This window comes from Bidens hawaiensis, unplaced genomic scaffold (assembly GCF_021521415.1).
Source record: "Bidens hawaiensis isolate Kalapana, Puna unplaced genomic scaffold, B.hawaiensis_p1.1 tig00017350_1, whole genome shotgun sequence".
NCBI classification, from domain to species: domain Eukaryota; kingdom Viridiplantae; phylum Streptophyta; class Magnoliopsida; order Asterales; family Asteraceae; genus Bidens; species Bidens hawaiensis.
The window spans coordinates 247,466-265,350 of NW_027492626.1; the positions used below are offsets into that span (position 1 = coordinate 247,466).

Genomic DNA, 17,885 nt, shown 5'->3' on the forward strand with positions numbered 1-17,885 from the left:
AGTTATGTATTTTTTAGTATTTCTTTTTAATTTTAATACATTATTTAATTTTCTTGGTTTTTATTTGTTTAGTTTAATTATAAAATATAAAAAGAAAATAATAATAAAAAATACCGTGTGTCCGGTTTTTAGCCCCTACATTAGGCCAAACATAGTGGGCGATAAAGATGGGCGAATTGGGGCGAATTTAGGGGGGAACATCGCCCCCGGGCGCTTTTGGGGCGATAAGGGGCGGGGGCTAAGGGAAATTGTCGCCGGAAAGGGGGAAAAGAATATTATTATTTTAATCATATGTGTGTTATATATACATATATATATATATATATATATTATATTATTATATTACTATTTGTAGCCCGTAGCCCTTATACCATTACATCAAAAAACAAATTCTCATCCCTTGCTGTCTGAGCGCCACACGGCGCCAAACGCCCCAATTTGTAGCCCCTCCACTACGCATAGCCTTACACCTCAAAAACAAAATCCCACCTCTCGCATGCTGACTAGACGACACGTGTCGCAATTCGTCCCAATCTATAGCCCCTCCACTACATATACATATAGCATAACAATAGTAAAGAAAGAGACTGGCACGTTTATCGTATCACAATTCACACACACAGCTGGTACATTTGGGGGGTGTTTGGGATTCCTTATTTAAGGTAAAAAGGGCTTTTTGTGATAAGTTAAAAAGGTCTTATGGCTTTTTAATAAGGAGTTTCCAAAAAAGTGTGGATTAACATAAGACAATAAGTTATTTTTGTAATAGTGTTTGGTTTAACTTATCGATTTAAATGACCAAAAGGGATATAATTTAACAATGGGGGAATGGAACTTGGAAGGGTGTAATGGGTATCCTAATTCTATAAGAAGATAAATTAGCAAACTCAACTTATTAACACAAAAAGGACTTATAACGAGAGGAAAATAAGGAATCCTAAAAGGTCAGCGTCACTTCACAACTTCTTATGATCGAATCACTATCACTTTCCTTCATCAATCAAATTTAGAGATGCATTTGAGCGAGAACGAGGGTATAGAAGGTAAGGCGTTCGTGGTAACAGGCGGACTCGGGTTCGTAGGTTCAGCACTGTGTTTGGAGCTGGTCCGTAGAGGCGCACGTCTTGTTCGAGCCCTTGATCTTAGATCCATTTCTCCTTGGTCCGATCACCTTCTCAACAATGGAGTCCGTTGCGTTCAAGGTATTATTTATTGGTTCAGTTTGGGATTTTGAGTTTATACTGTTAAATGTTAATTAATTAACCATCAGTCTATGCTAATTATGATTTAGACTTATCGATTAGCAGGTTTGTTTAATTGCATGTTTATCGTATTACTTTCAAAGTCTAGAAACTAGAGTTTGAGTTATAGTATGTAATGTAGGGTTTGGATCAAATACAAATTAATAAATTAACGTGAGAATCAAGTATAATTATATATACAACATAGTGTAATTATAGTGTAGTGTAATTACACTACGATAATTCACTACTTAATTCTCACTATTGGTACATTAACTTTCCCCATGTAATGTAATGGGTGTGCAAGTGTCAAGAATTATAATAAACAGAACGAGTCGTTCCGTGTTCGGGTTCTTGGGCCTGATTTCCATTATATACGTGTAACATTGTATTAGAATAATCAATACTATCTCTTTTACCTTCACAAACTGCTATCTGCTTTTGTTTGTACACTTGGAAGGTCTGCTTGGTAAAACTGTCTAAGTTGACCAGCTTATATGGTCAACTTATACATTACACAAAGTGTTTACACCGACCAACTCCCTAACATATTGAATGCACTTGTAATTAGCTAGCTTTTACCTTGCAGACATAAATGACCCACAAGCCCACAAGTACTTTCCTCAATGTTGTTACTTGTGGGTTCGAGTGTCCGTGGTCCTTAGAAATGGCCCCCTTTTGTTAAATCTTGATTATGATAATTACATTAACAATAGTAGGGCTCTTATTCTCTTAAAGAAGCTATGTGCTTATGACGGACCCAATTGTTGTCAAATATGTTATATCTAGTTCCCACATAGATTGACAGATATGTATATTATATATCTAGTTCCCACATAGATCGACAGATATGCCAATAGAAACAAGGTGTTTTCGACTACATTAATACAAGTTTTTGTCGGTTGCTTTTGTTGTTGTGGTTGGATACATGGGTGAAGAGTGGGCGAGCATGCTTACTGTTGTGTCAAGGATGTGTACTAGAAGTGGGGCTACAAAAGTTCAAACGACCACACATGCTTGTAATAATGAGTAGGTTTCTATTGTCGAACAACCTTTGTTTAGAACGAAATGGTTATTGAATATGTCACATTATGAGTTCACTAGCATGAGCCATGAAGTGACAGTTGCTTATGAATTATAAATGTAATAAGACTTATAATTGTAAGTCAATTTTCATACTTTAAAAGTTTTTATATAAATTTATTGTACCAACATTATTTATTTTAATTTATAAATAACAAATGATAGACGATATTAAGAGTGATTTTCTTTAAAAGTAGGTTGTTTTGAAAATGGTTGGTGATTTTTTTAAAAGCAGGTTGTTTTGAAAATGGTTGATGACAACCTACAGTCTCTTAGGGTAAGGTTTGAAAAATCAACTATTCGTTATATAAAATAGTGATATATGTGACTGTGTGTCTTGTAGTTGCCAATAGAATAGACAGTATGTTCCTTGCTATCCTAGTTAAAGCCACTATTAGCAAAAAGGTAAAACTTGTTTCTCACTCAACCGAATACGTGTTGATGTTTGACTGAGTAAATAGCGATTTGTCGACCAAATCAAAACGTTTACTAGTTTAATGACCGGCCCGATTGTTTAAAACCTCGGGAGGAGACGACAGTGTTAGCTGTTTGGGTCATATGTCAATAAAAACTAAAAACAAACCTAAAGATATAAATACATATAAAAAATAATACTCCCTCTGTTCCATTAAAAATGCCATAGTTCGAAAAACACAAAGTTCAATGTAGATTGAATGATTACTTTTTGAGAAAATTCCCAAAATAGTCCAAAAGTAGAGAGAGGTTCCCAAAATAGTTCTTGCAAAATCATCTCCGACGACACATTTGGATTCGTGACGTGAGATTTTTTAACCCTCAGATGTTGACACGTGTAAAGGTGACGTGAGATTTACATTGAAATCTGTCTTCCCTTATACTTTTCAATCCAAAATCATCTCCATAGAAACCATGGTTTTCCTATGAAATTTATCTGGCCCGTGAGGTTTCAAAAGTCATGGTTTTCCGTGTTTTTTTGAAATCATCTCCTCGGACGCATTTAAGATGAAATTCATCTTTATTTGCATAGAAAGAAGAGTTGTCAGAATAGATGAATTTTGTTACAAATCTATGCAATTCGATGGGTTTTTAGATGAAAGTCATCTTTTTTTTTTGCATAGAAAGAATTGATGTTTGATAAGATGAATTTTGTTACAAATATATGGTATTCGATGGTTTTTAGATGAAACTCATCTTTTTCGGAAGTATTGGTTTGTTATAACATTTTTCAAACTCCACCACTAACCACCACACCACCACCATAATCTTTCCATGCATTTTACCTCTAAAGATTGAATCTTTACATCAAACCAATAATCTTTCCATGCATTTTTTTGTCAAATATTGAATCTTTCTTCATACCCATATCAACCACCACCACCATTTTCCGGCCAAACCTATTAAAGTCCCATAATCTTTACATACATTTTTCTTCAAACCCATATCAACCACCCACCACCACCTTCTTGACACTTGATACTCAACCAAAGATTAAATCTTTCTTCATACCCATATCAACCACCACCCACCGCCATCATCCACCACATTCTTAACACTTGCCATTTTCTTGATGAGCAAAGTTTCAATATTTCTTTATACCCAATTTATCGGATTTTTAAAACTTTTATGAAAATCATCTAAGGAGATTAAATTCATTGGGAATTTATCATTTTTTTTAAAACTTTTTTGAAAATCATTTGAGGAGACTAAATTCACTGGAAAATTATCGTTTTTTTTAAACTTTTATGAAATTCATCGGAGGACATTAAATTCACATGAATGCATCCGAGGAGATGGATTTCAATAAAACCCGAATATCATCTTTTTTTGAAAACTCACGGGTCAAACAGATTTCATTGGAAAATCCATGGTTTTTGAGGGGATGGTTTTGGATTGAAAATTAACGGGGAAGACAGATTTCAACTAAAAAATGTCGTCACCTTTACACGTGTCTATACTTCACTGGTTATCGAAATCTATCGGCACAAATACAAATGTCATGACGGATATGATTTTGATGGACTATTTTGGGAATTTAACAAACTTTTGGTCTATTTTGGGAATCTCACTCTTCACTTGGACTATTTTGGGGATTTTCCCTTACTTTTTTTGTTTACTAAATGACAATAATGCCCTTGAAATTAAGTTCATGAATGTTTATTAATGTTAATTGTGTGTGTTTAAGGGTAAATTTGGAAATTGGATGATAAATTTTGAAAATGGACATGTATAATGAGACTAACAAAAAAGGAAATATGGACACTTTTAGTGGGACGGAGGGGAGGGAGTAAGTTTTATTTATCATAAAAACGCTTAAAACTTATAATCTATAGTAAAGTAAATCAAAATCATTTAGGCATACATACACTCGAACATCACTTCAACTCCACAATTAGCATGTCTATCGTATCATACAAGTCGTATAAATACTATCAATTATAAAAAAGAAAGACAGTAATCACAATTAGGAGTATTAAGCAAGCACAGCTGGTACATTTGGTCAAAGTCAACGTCACGTCGCAAGTTCTTATGATCGAATCACCATAACTGATCACTTTCCGTCATCAATCAAATTTAGCTACTGTAGAGATGCATTTGAGTGAGAACGAAAGTATAGAGGGTAAGGCGTTCGTGGTGACAGGCGGACTCGGGTTTGTAGGTTCAGCACTGTGTTTGGAGCTGGTCCGTAGAGGCGCACGTCTTGTTCGAGCCTTTGATCTTAGATCCACTTCTCGTTGGTCCGATCACCTTCTCAACTATGGAGTCCGTTGTGTTAAAGGTATTACGATACACGTCCCCTAAAGGTCTATTCGAGGAGACACCATCGTGCCAAGTCAGCTGCTGATGTGGAGCAATTTAATTCGGTTTTCAGTTACATCCAGGACCCATTTAATAAGCCAAAAAAGCTGAAAGGTGGAGCAGTGGAGAAGCCTTCTGAATTCAGAGAGCAGTTATCTACATTATTAATATATATATATAGCAGGCTATGCTTTTACTATGATATCCATGTTTTTTTAATTAACAAACTCTGTTTGTATTTGGAGACCTTGCCCTTCTCGAATTGGGCCTACTATTTTATCTTATCAGTATTGCCTGTTAGTTTGTTTCTCGTCTCTGGATTCTATCATTTTGGTTCCATTGCCGGGAATCTAAGAGATGGTGCAAACCTGGAACAGTTCCAGCGATGGTGGTAGCAACCCACCTGATTCGTTAGCCGCTCAGTTGGCCACCATCCGTCCCGTTTAGAATCAATTGAAACCCTCAAAGATGATGTCGCAGAACTTAAAGCTCAATCAAAGAATCAAGGTAGAAGTCACGGGGGATCAGGGCGTTTTGATGATGGAGAAACATCGTGGAGAAACAACCAGTACCGACCTTCCACAAAAATTATTTTGCCACCATACAGCAATGGTGATCTAAGAGGTTGGATTCTCAAGTAGAAAAATATTCAGGTATTATGATGTTCCCGACGAAGATAAAGTCGATGTTGCAGCAATGAATCTGGAAGGGGATGCATTAGATTTGTACTCCTGGTTATCTAGTAATGAGCAACTAGTTTGTTGGGAGGAGTTGGTACACGCCCTACAAAAGAATTTTGGTCCAGCCGAGTTCCAAAACCCGGACGAGTATCTGTGTAGTATCAAACAAACAGGCACTGTCCAGGAGTATCGACAGGAATTTGCAAAACGATCAGCACGGGTGTCTAATTGGCCTGAACATTGCTTGTTAGGGGTGTTCCTAAATGGGCTCAAGGATGAATTAAAAGCTGATGTACGAATTCATAAACCTCGAGCGGTATATAATGCGATGAGTTTGGCGGTGGAGCTTGAATCGAAATTGGCGCATGTTCGAACAGGAAAACCATCAATGAGGGCTGTTCATACCAAACCGTCATCTTTTGACAGCAAACCCATTGCAACTTCTGTAACAGTTCCATCGAAACCAACCTCTCGCACACGGGATAGCGAAAAACAGGCACGCTTGTTACGAGGGGAATGTTATCGTTGTGGGGATACCAGGACACCGATGTAAGACCGGTACGTTGAAAGTGTTGGAGGTGGAGGATATACCTGAAGAGCAACCATACACCGAAACAAGTAACATTGATGGTAAATCGGATGAGGTAGCGATCAGCCTTAATGCTATTCTTGGGAGTTCCCATCCAACAATTATGAAGGTTCACGGTATGCTTAATTCTACCGAGGTACTCAATTTGGTTGATGGCGGATCGACTCATAATTTTATCTCTGATGTTCTTGTAAGCGAACTAAAACTTACCACCCAATTTGTTACACCTTTCGGTGTCTAAATCGGAAATGGGGATATTATTTGTTGTAAGCAAGTCTGCAGGGATGTTTCGTTACAAGTGTCCGACCTCAAAATAGTTCAAGACTTTTATCCTTTTTCGATAGGTGGGGCTGACCTGGTTTTGGGTGTTCAATGGCTATCTACTCTTAATACCGTTCAAGCTAATTGGAATGAAATGTTTATGATTTTCAATATTGATGGTAAAAGATACAAATTGCAGGGTATCTCTTCTGGCCCACAAAAGTCTGCAGCTTTTCAACACTTAGCAGTGGATTTTGAATCTGCACTTGACATACCCTCCTACCTGCACCCTTTAATTTCTAAGTATCAGAAGGTATTTGAGGAACCAACTGATTTACCTCCTTTTCGCTCAACATCACATTCAATTCCCTTGTTACTAGATTCAATCCCACCTAATCTTCGCCCTTACCGTTTTCCCTATTCCCAAAAGGCAGAGATCGAGAAACAGGTCGAGTTACTACTAGCTTCAGGGCTTATTCAACCCAGCACCAGCCCTTTTTCAAGCCCCGTTCTGTTGGTGAAAAAGAAAGACAATTCATGGCGAATGTGTGTTGATTACCGTGCTTTGAACAAGATGACCGTGCCCGATAAGTATCCCATTCCCAATATCGACGAGCTTTTAGATGAATTACATGGAGCAACGGTATTCTCCAAACTTGATTTACGTTCTGGGTAGTGGGTACTATCAAATTAGGGTGGATGTGAAAGATGTTATGAAGACAGCTTTTAGAACTCATTCGGGCCATTACGAGTTCAAGGTTATGCCTTTCGGCTTAACCAATGCCACATCTACATTTCAAGCGGTGATGAATGACTTATTCTGTCCATATTTGCGTCGATTCATATTGGTATTCTTTGAAGATATCCTAATTTACAGCCAAAACATGGAACAACTTGTGTCCCATCTAGAACAGGCCATGGAGTTACTTTGCAACCATCGGTTTTTTGCTAAGTTGTCCAAATGTTGTTTTGGACAGTCGAGAGTGGTTTTCTTGGGTCATGTAATAACTTCGGAGGGAGTTCAAGTTGAGCAGGAAAAGATCATGACAGTTCAGTCATGGCCAGTTCCAACTACAGTGCGAGAATTTCGTGGTTTTCTCGGTTTAACCGGGTACTACCGGCGTTTCTTCGCAATTACGGTCTGATTGCCAGACCACTTACAACTCTCACCAAGAAAGACGGGTTCATGTGGTCAAACGACGCCTTAACAGCTTTTAATAAGCTAAAACAAGCTTTGATATCAACTCCGATTCTTAGACTACCTGATTTTTCCAAGCCTTTTACCGTGGAGTGTGATGCTTCATCAGAAGGAGTTGGTGCTATTTTATCTCAGGAGGATCACCCGGTAGCCTATTTCAGCAAAGGTTTCTCACCTACTAACCGACTAAAATCTGCTTATGATCGCGAGTTACTGGCATAGTTACTGGCATTGGTGCTAGCGGTACAAAAATGGAACCATTACTTGTTGGGTCACCATTTTTTTATTCGCACCGATCATTATACTCTGAAGTTTTTGCTGGAACAAAGAATTACCACAACTGAACAACGTCTTTTGCTCAAACTGATGCCTTATGATTTCTCCATCAGTCACAAAGCTGGGAAGGAAAATCGAGGAGCGGATGCCTTGTCTCGACGACCCCATTCAGGTGATTTCTATACTCTTGTGGTACCGTTTTGTCCAGATATAATACACATTCAAGAAGGTCTCAAAACTGACCCATATACAAGTGATATTTTGAAGGAGCTGGAGGCCGACCCATCTTCATGTTCGGGTTTTTCTATCGTGGGTCAGTTATTGTTTTTCAAACATCGAGTGGTAATTCCTGATGTTTTGGACCTTAAGAATAAACTTTTTCATGAAGCCCATTCCACACCAATGGCTGGTCATGGTGGATTTTTGAAAACATTTAAACGACTATCTGCAAAGTATTTTGACCCAAATTGAAGCAAGAAGTTCGAGTTTGTGTACAACAATGTCTAGTTTGCCAGCAACAAAAGTACGAGACATTAGTTCCAGCAGGACTGCTTCAACCTTTACCAATTCCAAAGCAGGTTTGGGAGGACATTTCAATGGATTTCATAGTCGGTTTACCGAAGTCAGACAGGTTTGACGCTATATTCGTTGTGGTTGACCGCCTAAGTAAGTATGGTCACGTTATTCCACTATCTCACCCTTTTACGGCTAAGAGTGTGGCGCCTATATTTTGTAAGGAGATTGTACGATTACATGGGTTCCCAAGAACAATCGTTTCAGAACGAGACGTAATTTTCTTGAGCAACTTTTGGCAGGAGCTATTTCGCCTCAGTCAAAACTAAGTTGAAGTTGAGTACCAGTTACCACCCTCAAACGAATGGGCAAACCGAGGTCGTAAACCGTTGCTTGGAGGCGTACTTACGTTGTTTCGCCCACGAGCAACCGAAAAAATGGAGTAAATACTTATCCTGGGCAGAATATTCCTATAACACTGGCTACCATACATCTACGGGCACAACCCCTTTTTCGGTCGTTTATGGCAGGGAACCTCCTCATCTTCCTGCATATGTTGCTGGGGAAACAAAGAATGATGTGTTGGAGCAACAACTTTTTGAAGGGATGATATGCTGAAGTTACTACGAACCAATCTTCAAAAAGCTCAAGATAGAATGCGCAACCAAGCTAATTTCAAGAGACGTGAACTATTATCCCAGATTGGTGATTATGTATTTTTAAAAATCCAACCTTACCGCTAAAAAGAGTTTAGCTAAACGAAACTATGAGAAGTTATCCCCAAGGTTCTATTGCCCTTACCGTATCAAGCGCACAGTCAGATCAGTAGCTTATGAACTTGAATTGCCCCAAGATGCAATAGTACACCCAATCTTTCATGTGTCCATGCTTAAGCCCGCTCGCGGTTCGTTTTCTTCTCAACCAATGGCTCCTTTACCAATCACTAAGAATTGGGAAGTGGACCTACAACCCAATTCAGTTATTACTCATCGCTGGGTGTATGAAGCTGGCCAACAAGTCTTGGAACTCCTAATCTCATGGCGTCATCGTCCCCTCGTAGAAGCTACATGGGAATCTTATGATTTGCTAGCAGAACAGTTCCCTAATTTTCGCCTTGAGGACAGGGCGTTTTACCGGGAGGGAAGTAATGATACACGTCCCCTAAAGGTCTATTCGAGGAGACACCATCGTGCCAAGTCAGCTGCTGATGTGGAGCAATTTAATTCGGTTTTCAGTTACATCCAGGACCCATTTAATAAGCCAAAGAAGCTGAAAGGTGGAGCAGTGGAGAAGCCTTCTGAATTCTAAGAGAGCAGTTATCTACATTATTAATATATATATAGCAGGCTATGATTTTACTATGATATCCATGTTTTTTTTATTAACAAACTCTTTTGTATTTGGAGACCTTGCCCTTCTCGAATTGGGCCTACTATTTTATCTTATCAGTATTGCCTGTTAGTTTGTTTCTCGTCTCTGGATTCTATCATATTATTTTTTGGTTCAGTTTGGGATTTAGGGTTTATACTGTTAAATGTTAATTAATTAACCATCAGTCTATGCTAATTATGAATTAGACTTATCGATTAGCAGATTTGTTTAATTGCATGTTTATCTTATTACTTTCAAAGTCTAGAAACTAGAGTTTGAGTTATAGTATGTAATGTAGGGTTTGGATCAAATGCAAATTAATTAATTAACGTGAGAATCAAGTAGAGTAGTTATATATGCAACATATTGTAATTACACTACTTGATTCTCACAGTTAGGACGTTAATTTTATTTGTACATTAACTTTCCCCATGTAATGTAATAGGTGTGCAAGTGTCAAGAATTATAATAAACAGAACGAGTCGTTCCGTTTTCGGGTTCTTGGGCCTGATTTCCATTATATACGTGTAACTTTGTATTAGAATAATCAATACTATCTCTTTTACCTTCACAAACTGCTATCAGCTTTTGTTTGTACACTTGGAAGGTCTGCTTGGTAAAACTGTCTAAGTTGACCAGCTTATATGGTCAACTTATACGTTACACAAAGTGTTTACACCGACCAACTCCCTAACATATTGAAACTGCCCTCCAACTTTTACATAGTATCACGCTTTACCAAGTGTGTACGTTGACCGACATGCGATTAGCACAAACAGTAGTTTCTAAATCTGAAGTGTATTGACCTGTAAAAACCTTCCTTCCAACAATGTAAAATAATGTTTCATGATCGCTTCATACAATGAAGAAAGTTTATTCGTGTTTCCATGTTGGATAGTGATGGTGTAATGAAGGGCCGAGATGTGCCTTGACCCCTCACTTTAATGCAATGGCACTAACTGTTTCGATTTTAATAAAACTTATATTTTTGATATTCATGGTTTTATACAAAAAAAAAAAAAAAAGAAACTAATACTTGAACTCAATAATCTTAAGTGTAATATTATATAAATATGCAAAAGAACTCAACAGCCATAACAAAGATTTGAAGGGTGGTATTTTTTAGAAATAATATTCATCCTTTTAGACTTGATTTGTAATGCACATTTGATTTTTCTCTTCTTTTTGCTTCTTTGCTATAACATAACTCAAATAATGAATGTTTTTCATGGTTTATGTGGCAATTAATGTTTTCAGGCGACATCATCAACAGAAAAGATGTGGAAAAGGCATTGCGTGGTGTAGATTGTGTTTTCCACTTAGCTTCATTTGGCATGTCTGGCAAAGAAATGCTTCAATATGGTCGAGTCGACGATGTCAATATAAATGGAACCTGCCATGTGTTGGAAGCTTGCCATGAACATGGTGTTAAGAGACTTGTATACGCAAGTACATCAAATGTCGTTTTTGCCGGAAACGAAATTATTAATGGAAACGAAAAACTGCCTTATGTTCCTATGGACAACCATGTTGATCCATATAGCCGAAGCAAATCTATTGCTGAACAACTGGTTCTAAAAAGCAATGGGCGTCCTTCTAAGTATGTAATTCAATACTTTTACTTATAAATGGGTTGGTTTCGGTTATGTTATATTTTTAATTGATCATATGGGTGTAAACGAGCCAAGCTGGGCTGCGCCTAATCTCGAGCTTGGCTCGTGACTCGTTTTTTCAAGCTCAAGCTCGGCTCGTTTGTTATTTATTAGTTTGTATACCTTTTAATTACTATTATATATTTTGAGAAAACCCTTAAAAGAGCCTAAGCTCCGCTCGAGCCCTTGTATGGTACCTTAAACGAGCCAAAGCTCGGCTGGAGCTTGGCTGTGCAGTGTGAAGTTATTACACAGAAGCCCAAAAAGAGTAACTTCAAAATCCACAAGGCTCGTTAAGGTTCAACGAACCTAAAAGATCTTCCCTAACAAAGCTCGAGCTCGGGCTCTATAACTAAATGAGGTTTATCTGAGGCTTGGGCTCGATAAGGCTTGGCTCGTTTTGAGCTTTTTACCATTCTGATCTCGAGTAGCTTGCGAGCGGCTTGGCTCGTTTGGTCAAAAGTCCCCTGAAGCTAATTTTAATGTATTAAACTTCTTAAATTATGAATTTAAAACTTTGGGTAATTGTTGAAATTATATACTTTCGTAATACTATTTTACACACCAACCCGACCCGTAAAGTGTCATCCCTTTTAACTGTTATCTGATCCAATGACTTGTCCAATTTGACACATCTACTTTTACTGCACTGGTTTCATGTTTCAGTTGTCCTATAATGTAAGAAAAAGGTTTGAAGTTTTTGTTAGTTGTTCTTAACAACTAACTGGATTGTTTGGGTTATGCTATATCTTTAGTTGGTCAAATTGGTAAAAGGTAAAAATATTAACTTTTCAACCAGTAAGATTTATTTTGGTGTTTTTATAGGAACGGCGGGAATGGGGAATGTTTATATACATGTGCAATACGTCCTGCTGCTATATACGGGCCCGGTGAAGAAAGACATTTACCTAGGATTATCCATCTTGCAAAATTAGGACTGCTTCCGTTTAAAATCGGTGATGAAAGTGTTAAAAGTGACTGGGTTTATATTGATAACTTGGTTCTGGGATTAATTCTGGCTAGTATGGGACTTTTGGATGATATTCCTGGAAGAGGAAAACACCCCATTGCTGCTGGTCAGCCATACTTTATATCAGATGGTAATTTTTATTTTATTATTCTCACTTAATTCATATATGTTCAATGCATTGTGTTCATTTCGTGGGCCCCACTTAAGTTACATGAAACTATGCCTAGAAATAAAGATCGGACCTACAAAATAGAGCATGGCATAAACAAATAGAATATTGGCGAAGGACACTTAATTTGTTCAAATAGTAAAGCAGTTTATATCCGTCCCAGTCTGGGTTTCCAAAATAATAAAGTTAAAGCTTAGCTAAAATGTTCACTAAAATTGTAACTTTGACCCGTGTACAAAAATGATAATCTGGCCTGGTTACGGAAAACGATAATTTGACCTGGTTGCTAAAATGATAATCTTGACCCGTTTACAAAATGGTCATTTTCACCTGTTTACTAATAATGGCAACCTTGACTCGTTTATTAAAAAGGGTGTATAATAAAAAATGGTATTCATGGCATCCAAGGTGATGATGCAAATTTACCAAATTACCCGTCATGGTCAATTTTCTCATGGATCAAGTTGTGAAACTAAAAAAGAAAGCTAAAAGATCATACCAAAACTTTTTATATTGTTATTGTAATGGAACAATATAATAAAAAGGGTTGTTATTATAGTAAATTCGTTATGGGACAGAACCTGTCTGTGTGAACTTTGAATTTAGAGGAGTGTTTTTAATGTTCTAATAGCTATAAAATTTGCAACAATTTATGCTACACATGTATTAATATAAGTATTAGATTATTAGCCTCATGTCTAAAATGCCATTTCATCATAATGAAGTAAGGAGGTGTTTTAAGTATATATTTTGGATCACGTGTAACATCATAATAGTTTTGTAGTTACATCTAAGAAAATGGTTGCCAACTTGCCATTTTATCAGACAAACTATTTTGAGATGAATGACACATTTTTTTTAACAGGTTATCCTGTGAACACGTTTGAGTTCATCCGTCCATTGCTTAAAAGTCTGGAATATGATTTACCAAAGGCATCGTTACCTGTTGATAAAGCTCTTATTGTGGGAAAAACATTTTCTGTTATCTACACTCTCATGCATCCTTGGTTGAACAGTCGTTGGCTTCCTCAACCTTTATTGCTTCCTGCCGAAGTTTACAAGGTTCAGTCAAACACACCATTAATTATTATTATTATAGAAAATTGCAGATGGTTCCTGTGGTCACATATTGCAGTTTTGGTCCCCAGATTTTAAAAATTGTAAAATTAGTCCAAACTTTTATCAGGTTGTGCGTTTAGTCACCACCATTAATGGTGTAAACGAGCCGAGCCCGAGCTTGATTAGGCTCGAGTTTGGCTCGTTTAACTTATAGAGAGCTCGAGCTCGGCTCCTGAGTAATTTTTCAAGCTCGAGCTTGGCTTGTTTTTCTTATTTATTAATTGTTTTATTTACTGATTATTTTGTTATTCTTATTCTAATTTTTACATAATAATAATTGTTAAATATATATATATCAAATATAAGTTTATAAATAGTAGGCTTGCTTAGGCTCGCGGGCCGGCTTGGGCTCGATTAGTGAAGCTCGAGCTTGGGCTCATTTATCAAACAAGCTTACTTTTACGCTCAAAGCTCTGGCTCGAGCTCGTTTAAGCTTGGCTTGATTTGATCTTTTTTCGAGTAGAGTGGCTTGGCTTGTTTACAGCCCCACAGGGACCATTTGTGCGATTCAATAAATCACACAATATTTTTCCTTTTATCTATATTTTATATGCAGGTTGGTGTGACCCATTATTTCAACTACCTGAAAGCAAAACAAGAGTTGGGGTATACCCCAATAATTCGTCCCGAGCAAGGCATGGCAGCTACTATCTCATTCTTCAAGGAGAAAAAACGGAAAAGTTTGGATGGGCCCACATTTTATGAATGGCTTTTTGTTGTGTTTGGAATGTTGGCGGTTATTATAGCTGCAGCCTTCCCTGTTCCGATACTTAGAAGCGCATGCTTAATGATTATACGGTCCCTGTTTGCTTTGAGGTTGTTGGCTATTTGGGCTGTTGCAATGCATGTTGGTGAGTCTATATATGCTTGGAGATTAGCTAAAAGAGTGGATCCTGAAAATTCGCGTGGGTGGTTTTTGCAGACTTTTGTTCTTGGTATTTTCTCTTTAAAGTTTCTCCTCAAGAGAGCTAAGAACAAGTAGTTAGTTATGAATGAATGTATCGGTGCTATGGTCAGTTTTCTCATACAAAAGCGTTTGATTGGACTAAGATAGTGAGACTAGAACTTTAATGAAGCTGCTATTCAAAAACATTATATACATTCAATTTTCGTTTGATTCTGTTGGATGTATAATATACAGCTGGTACTCGTGTACTCTTATGCAGGCCTAAATTTGCCACAATTATTGATTTTTAGTAAATAATAATGTTGTTCAAAATGAAGATGACTAGAAGTAGCAAGATGCAACCAGGATTTGCAACATGATTTCTTAAGAAAAGAATATAGTGACTAGCTTACATATAGACAATAAAACGGAATAAAACAATTTCCCGTATATAGCAGCAATGGGTCTTCATAACTCGACCGGTTAATGAACCGGATGCCTTAATTACCGGCCCACTGGTGTTGAATCGTTATTTAGAGCCGAATAACGTTATGATGAGTTTTAAAATTTTGTAGATTTACATACTTTTCATGAGCAAGTCTTAATTATTATTTTATGTAAGCACATGAAAAATTCTGGTTACTTGGGACTTTCAACTGTAGAAACTGTGTTATTCTGTGTGATTTAGTTAATATTTAATAGGTTTGATCCACCCATTTTGAATATTAAAATTTAGATTGTCAAGTCTTTTTAGAGAATGCTAAAACTTAGAGGTTATTTAGTTCGCCAAATGCTTTTGATGAAGTTAAAATATGTAAGGGAATTGCAATTTTGAAGTAATTGAAATGATTTGTCATGCATTTGGTTGGCAAAATGCAATGGAATCCTTTGAAATATCTTGTTTGGCTTGTAAACATGTCAAGGGAATTAGTATGTAAAACACTAGTAAATGACATAATTATCCTTTATGGTGTTTTTAAATTATATATACTAAACTATAATAAACAATTGTGAAAATTTGTATAATGCATATAAAATTTATTGTACAACACTAATAGTAATTACAAAAGTATTACTGCATAACATAATAATTCAATTGCAATTAAAAAAAAGTAGAAATTAAATGTAACAAAAGTACTTCAAAATTCAAATGATGCCCTACATCAATGACTGCACTAGCAAGACAATATTATTGATGCATTGAGAAATTACAATTACAAGGATGTCATATATACATGCAAAACAGTTAGTGTTGCTCCATACAAAATTGTTTCCTAATGAATAAAATAAGTGTCGGATGCCAACGCTGCCGCCTAAGGCTACTGTCCGTTAGGGTCGGCAGCCTCCACATAACCCAATAGCTAAGAAACTGCTTAACATCACCCATACCGTCAAGAACAATAAGAAGTTTTTGTGCACAAATCTTTTTTGCATCATGTTGGCGCCGTACTTCGGATCCTGAACATTAAAATTGTGATTGGCCATATAACAATTTTTTTTGTAAGGTTCATAATATCTCTCTCTTACAAGAACTATTTTCTCTAACATCGTTCAGAAAGCTACTACCCTCAAACATATGTCTTGATCTTACTAAATAAGGTTTTGGCAATAGTTGTCTTGCCAATTCCTCCCATTCCATATTTATGCTCCCAATAGTGAAATTAATGTATCAATATGAGAGTCGATGCCAACTAAATTATTCTCCATATCCCTCCACTCCTTCACTTTATCCATCTTTTCTCTAAACATTTCCTCGTGCTAAAAGAATACATGGACCTTATGCCCGTGAATATCAGATGGATCGACATGATAGAACACCTGTATCACCTCTAGTCCCATCTGATTATGCCATTCCATGATTTTGGCCACCTCAACCAAACACCACGTAGAGTTTGCATAATTTTTTGAGAAGACAGCTGCAAACCTTGATTCTTCTATGGCTTTCAGCAGTTTTAAAGAACCGACGTTCTCTTTTTTGTGCTCCTCAACATCTTTAAACACATATACTCCTCTTTGCACAAGAGTTGCATAAAGATGATCCAAACAAGTGTATGGAGTATCCTCGCCTCTAAAGCTCAAAAACACGTCATATTCTCAACTCCTTGTTGGTACACAACATGATGAACATGGTGAAGGTTTTAAATAAGACATTGAGTATATGTGGGTGGTTTCTCTTGATTGAACTAGAGGTTCATTAGAACAATCAAAGATGGAGTAGATCAATTGAAAATTGGGATTATTAGATAAAAAAGAGTGAAGGACTATAATTATAATGGGTAAGACTCTTTTGTTTTTTGCCGTTCCATCATTGGGCCACTGTTGTGGACAGGTTGTAGGGCTGGGCCCGTATCATTACACTCCAAACTTAAGCTAAGTGTAGCGATACAACTAAAAGGTATAAATGTCCTGTCACACGTAAGTATGAGAGCCCTCACTGATTTTTCTATCAAACATGTATAATGGTCTAACAAACAACAAATTATAATCTAATACTATTGTTATATAATTAAAAAGAGTAAATTATAAATTCTGTCATGTAAGTTCGTACCAAATTTCAACATATGTCCTTTACTATTAAAATTGACGAGATTTATACTAAATGTTTCCAAATGTTGCATGTTTTGTCCTGTGCCCTTAATTCGGATATTTTTTTCTCGTTAAATATGCTTATTTGCAAGGCACGTGAGAGTAGTTTTTAAGTTTACAAATTTATTCAAAAGTACAAATTATAGCATCATCATCCCCATTCGCCATTTTCAAGAACACTAGTTGACTACCTGACCATCATGTTGAAACTTGAATTGCATCTCATTTCTCTATGCCTTGCTTGCATGCTTCAAAAGCCTTTTGATCTTGGCTCTCCACTTTCAAATGTCATTATAAACAATAAGATCTGGCTGATCAAGCATAAGTAGTTACTCCATGTAGTCACATAGAACAAATAATTCTTTTAACCCATCAATCCCAAGTTTATCGATGCGTTTGAATAGGAACTATAAACATCAACTTGTGAACGATCATCTCCTTGTTTTGGAATATCATTTATAGGTTCACCACTCTTCTAAAATCCCTTAAATATACAATCTCTTTTTACAGTAAAAG

At 36.8% G+C, this 17,885-nt stretch overlaps 1 protein-coding gene across 1 annotated transcript; it reads left to right on the plus strand.

Moving 5' to 3' along the window:
• The first annotated feature begins 4,809 nt into the window (after nt 1–4,809).
• On the plus strand, nt 4,810–15,014 carry LOC143553678 (uncharacterized). The gene is made up of 5 exons (XM_077043620.1): nt 4,810–5,079; nt 11,245–11,587; nt 12,465–12,739; nt 13,644–13,840; nt 14,454–15,014. Exons 1-5 carry the CDS (start codon nt 4,890–4,892, stop codon nt 14,877–14,879), a joined length of 1,431 nt encoding a protein of 476 aa, XP_076899735.1. The 5' UTR covers nt 4,810–4,889; the 3' UTR covers nt 14,880–15,014.
• Nucleotides 15,015–17,885: the final 2,871 nt, after the last annotated feature.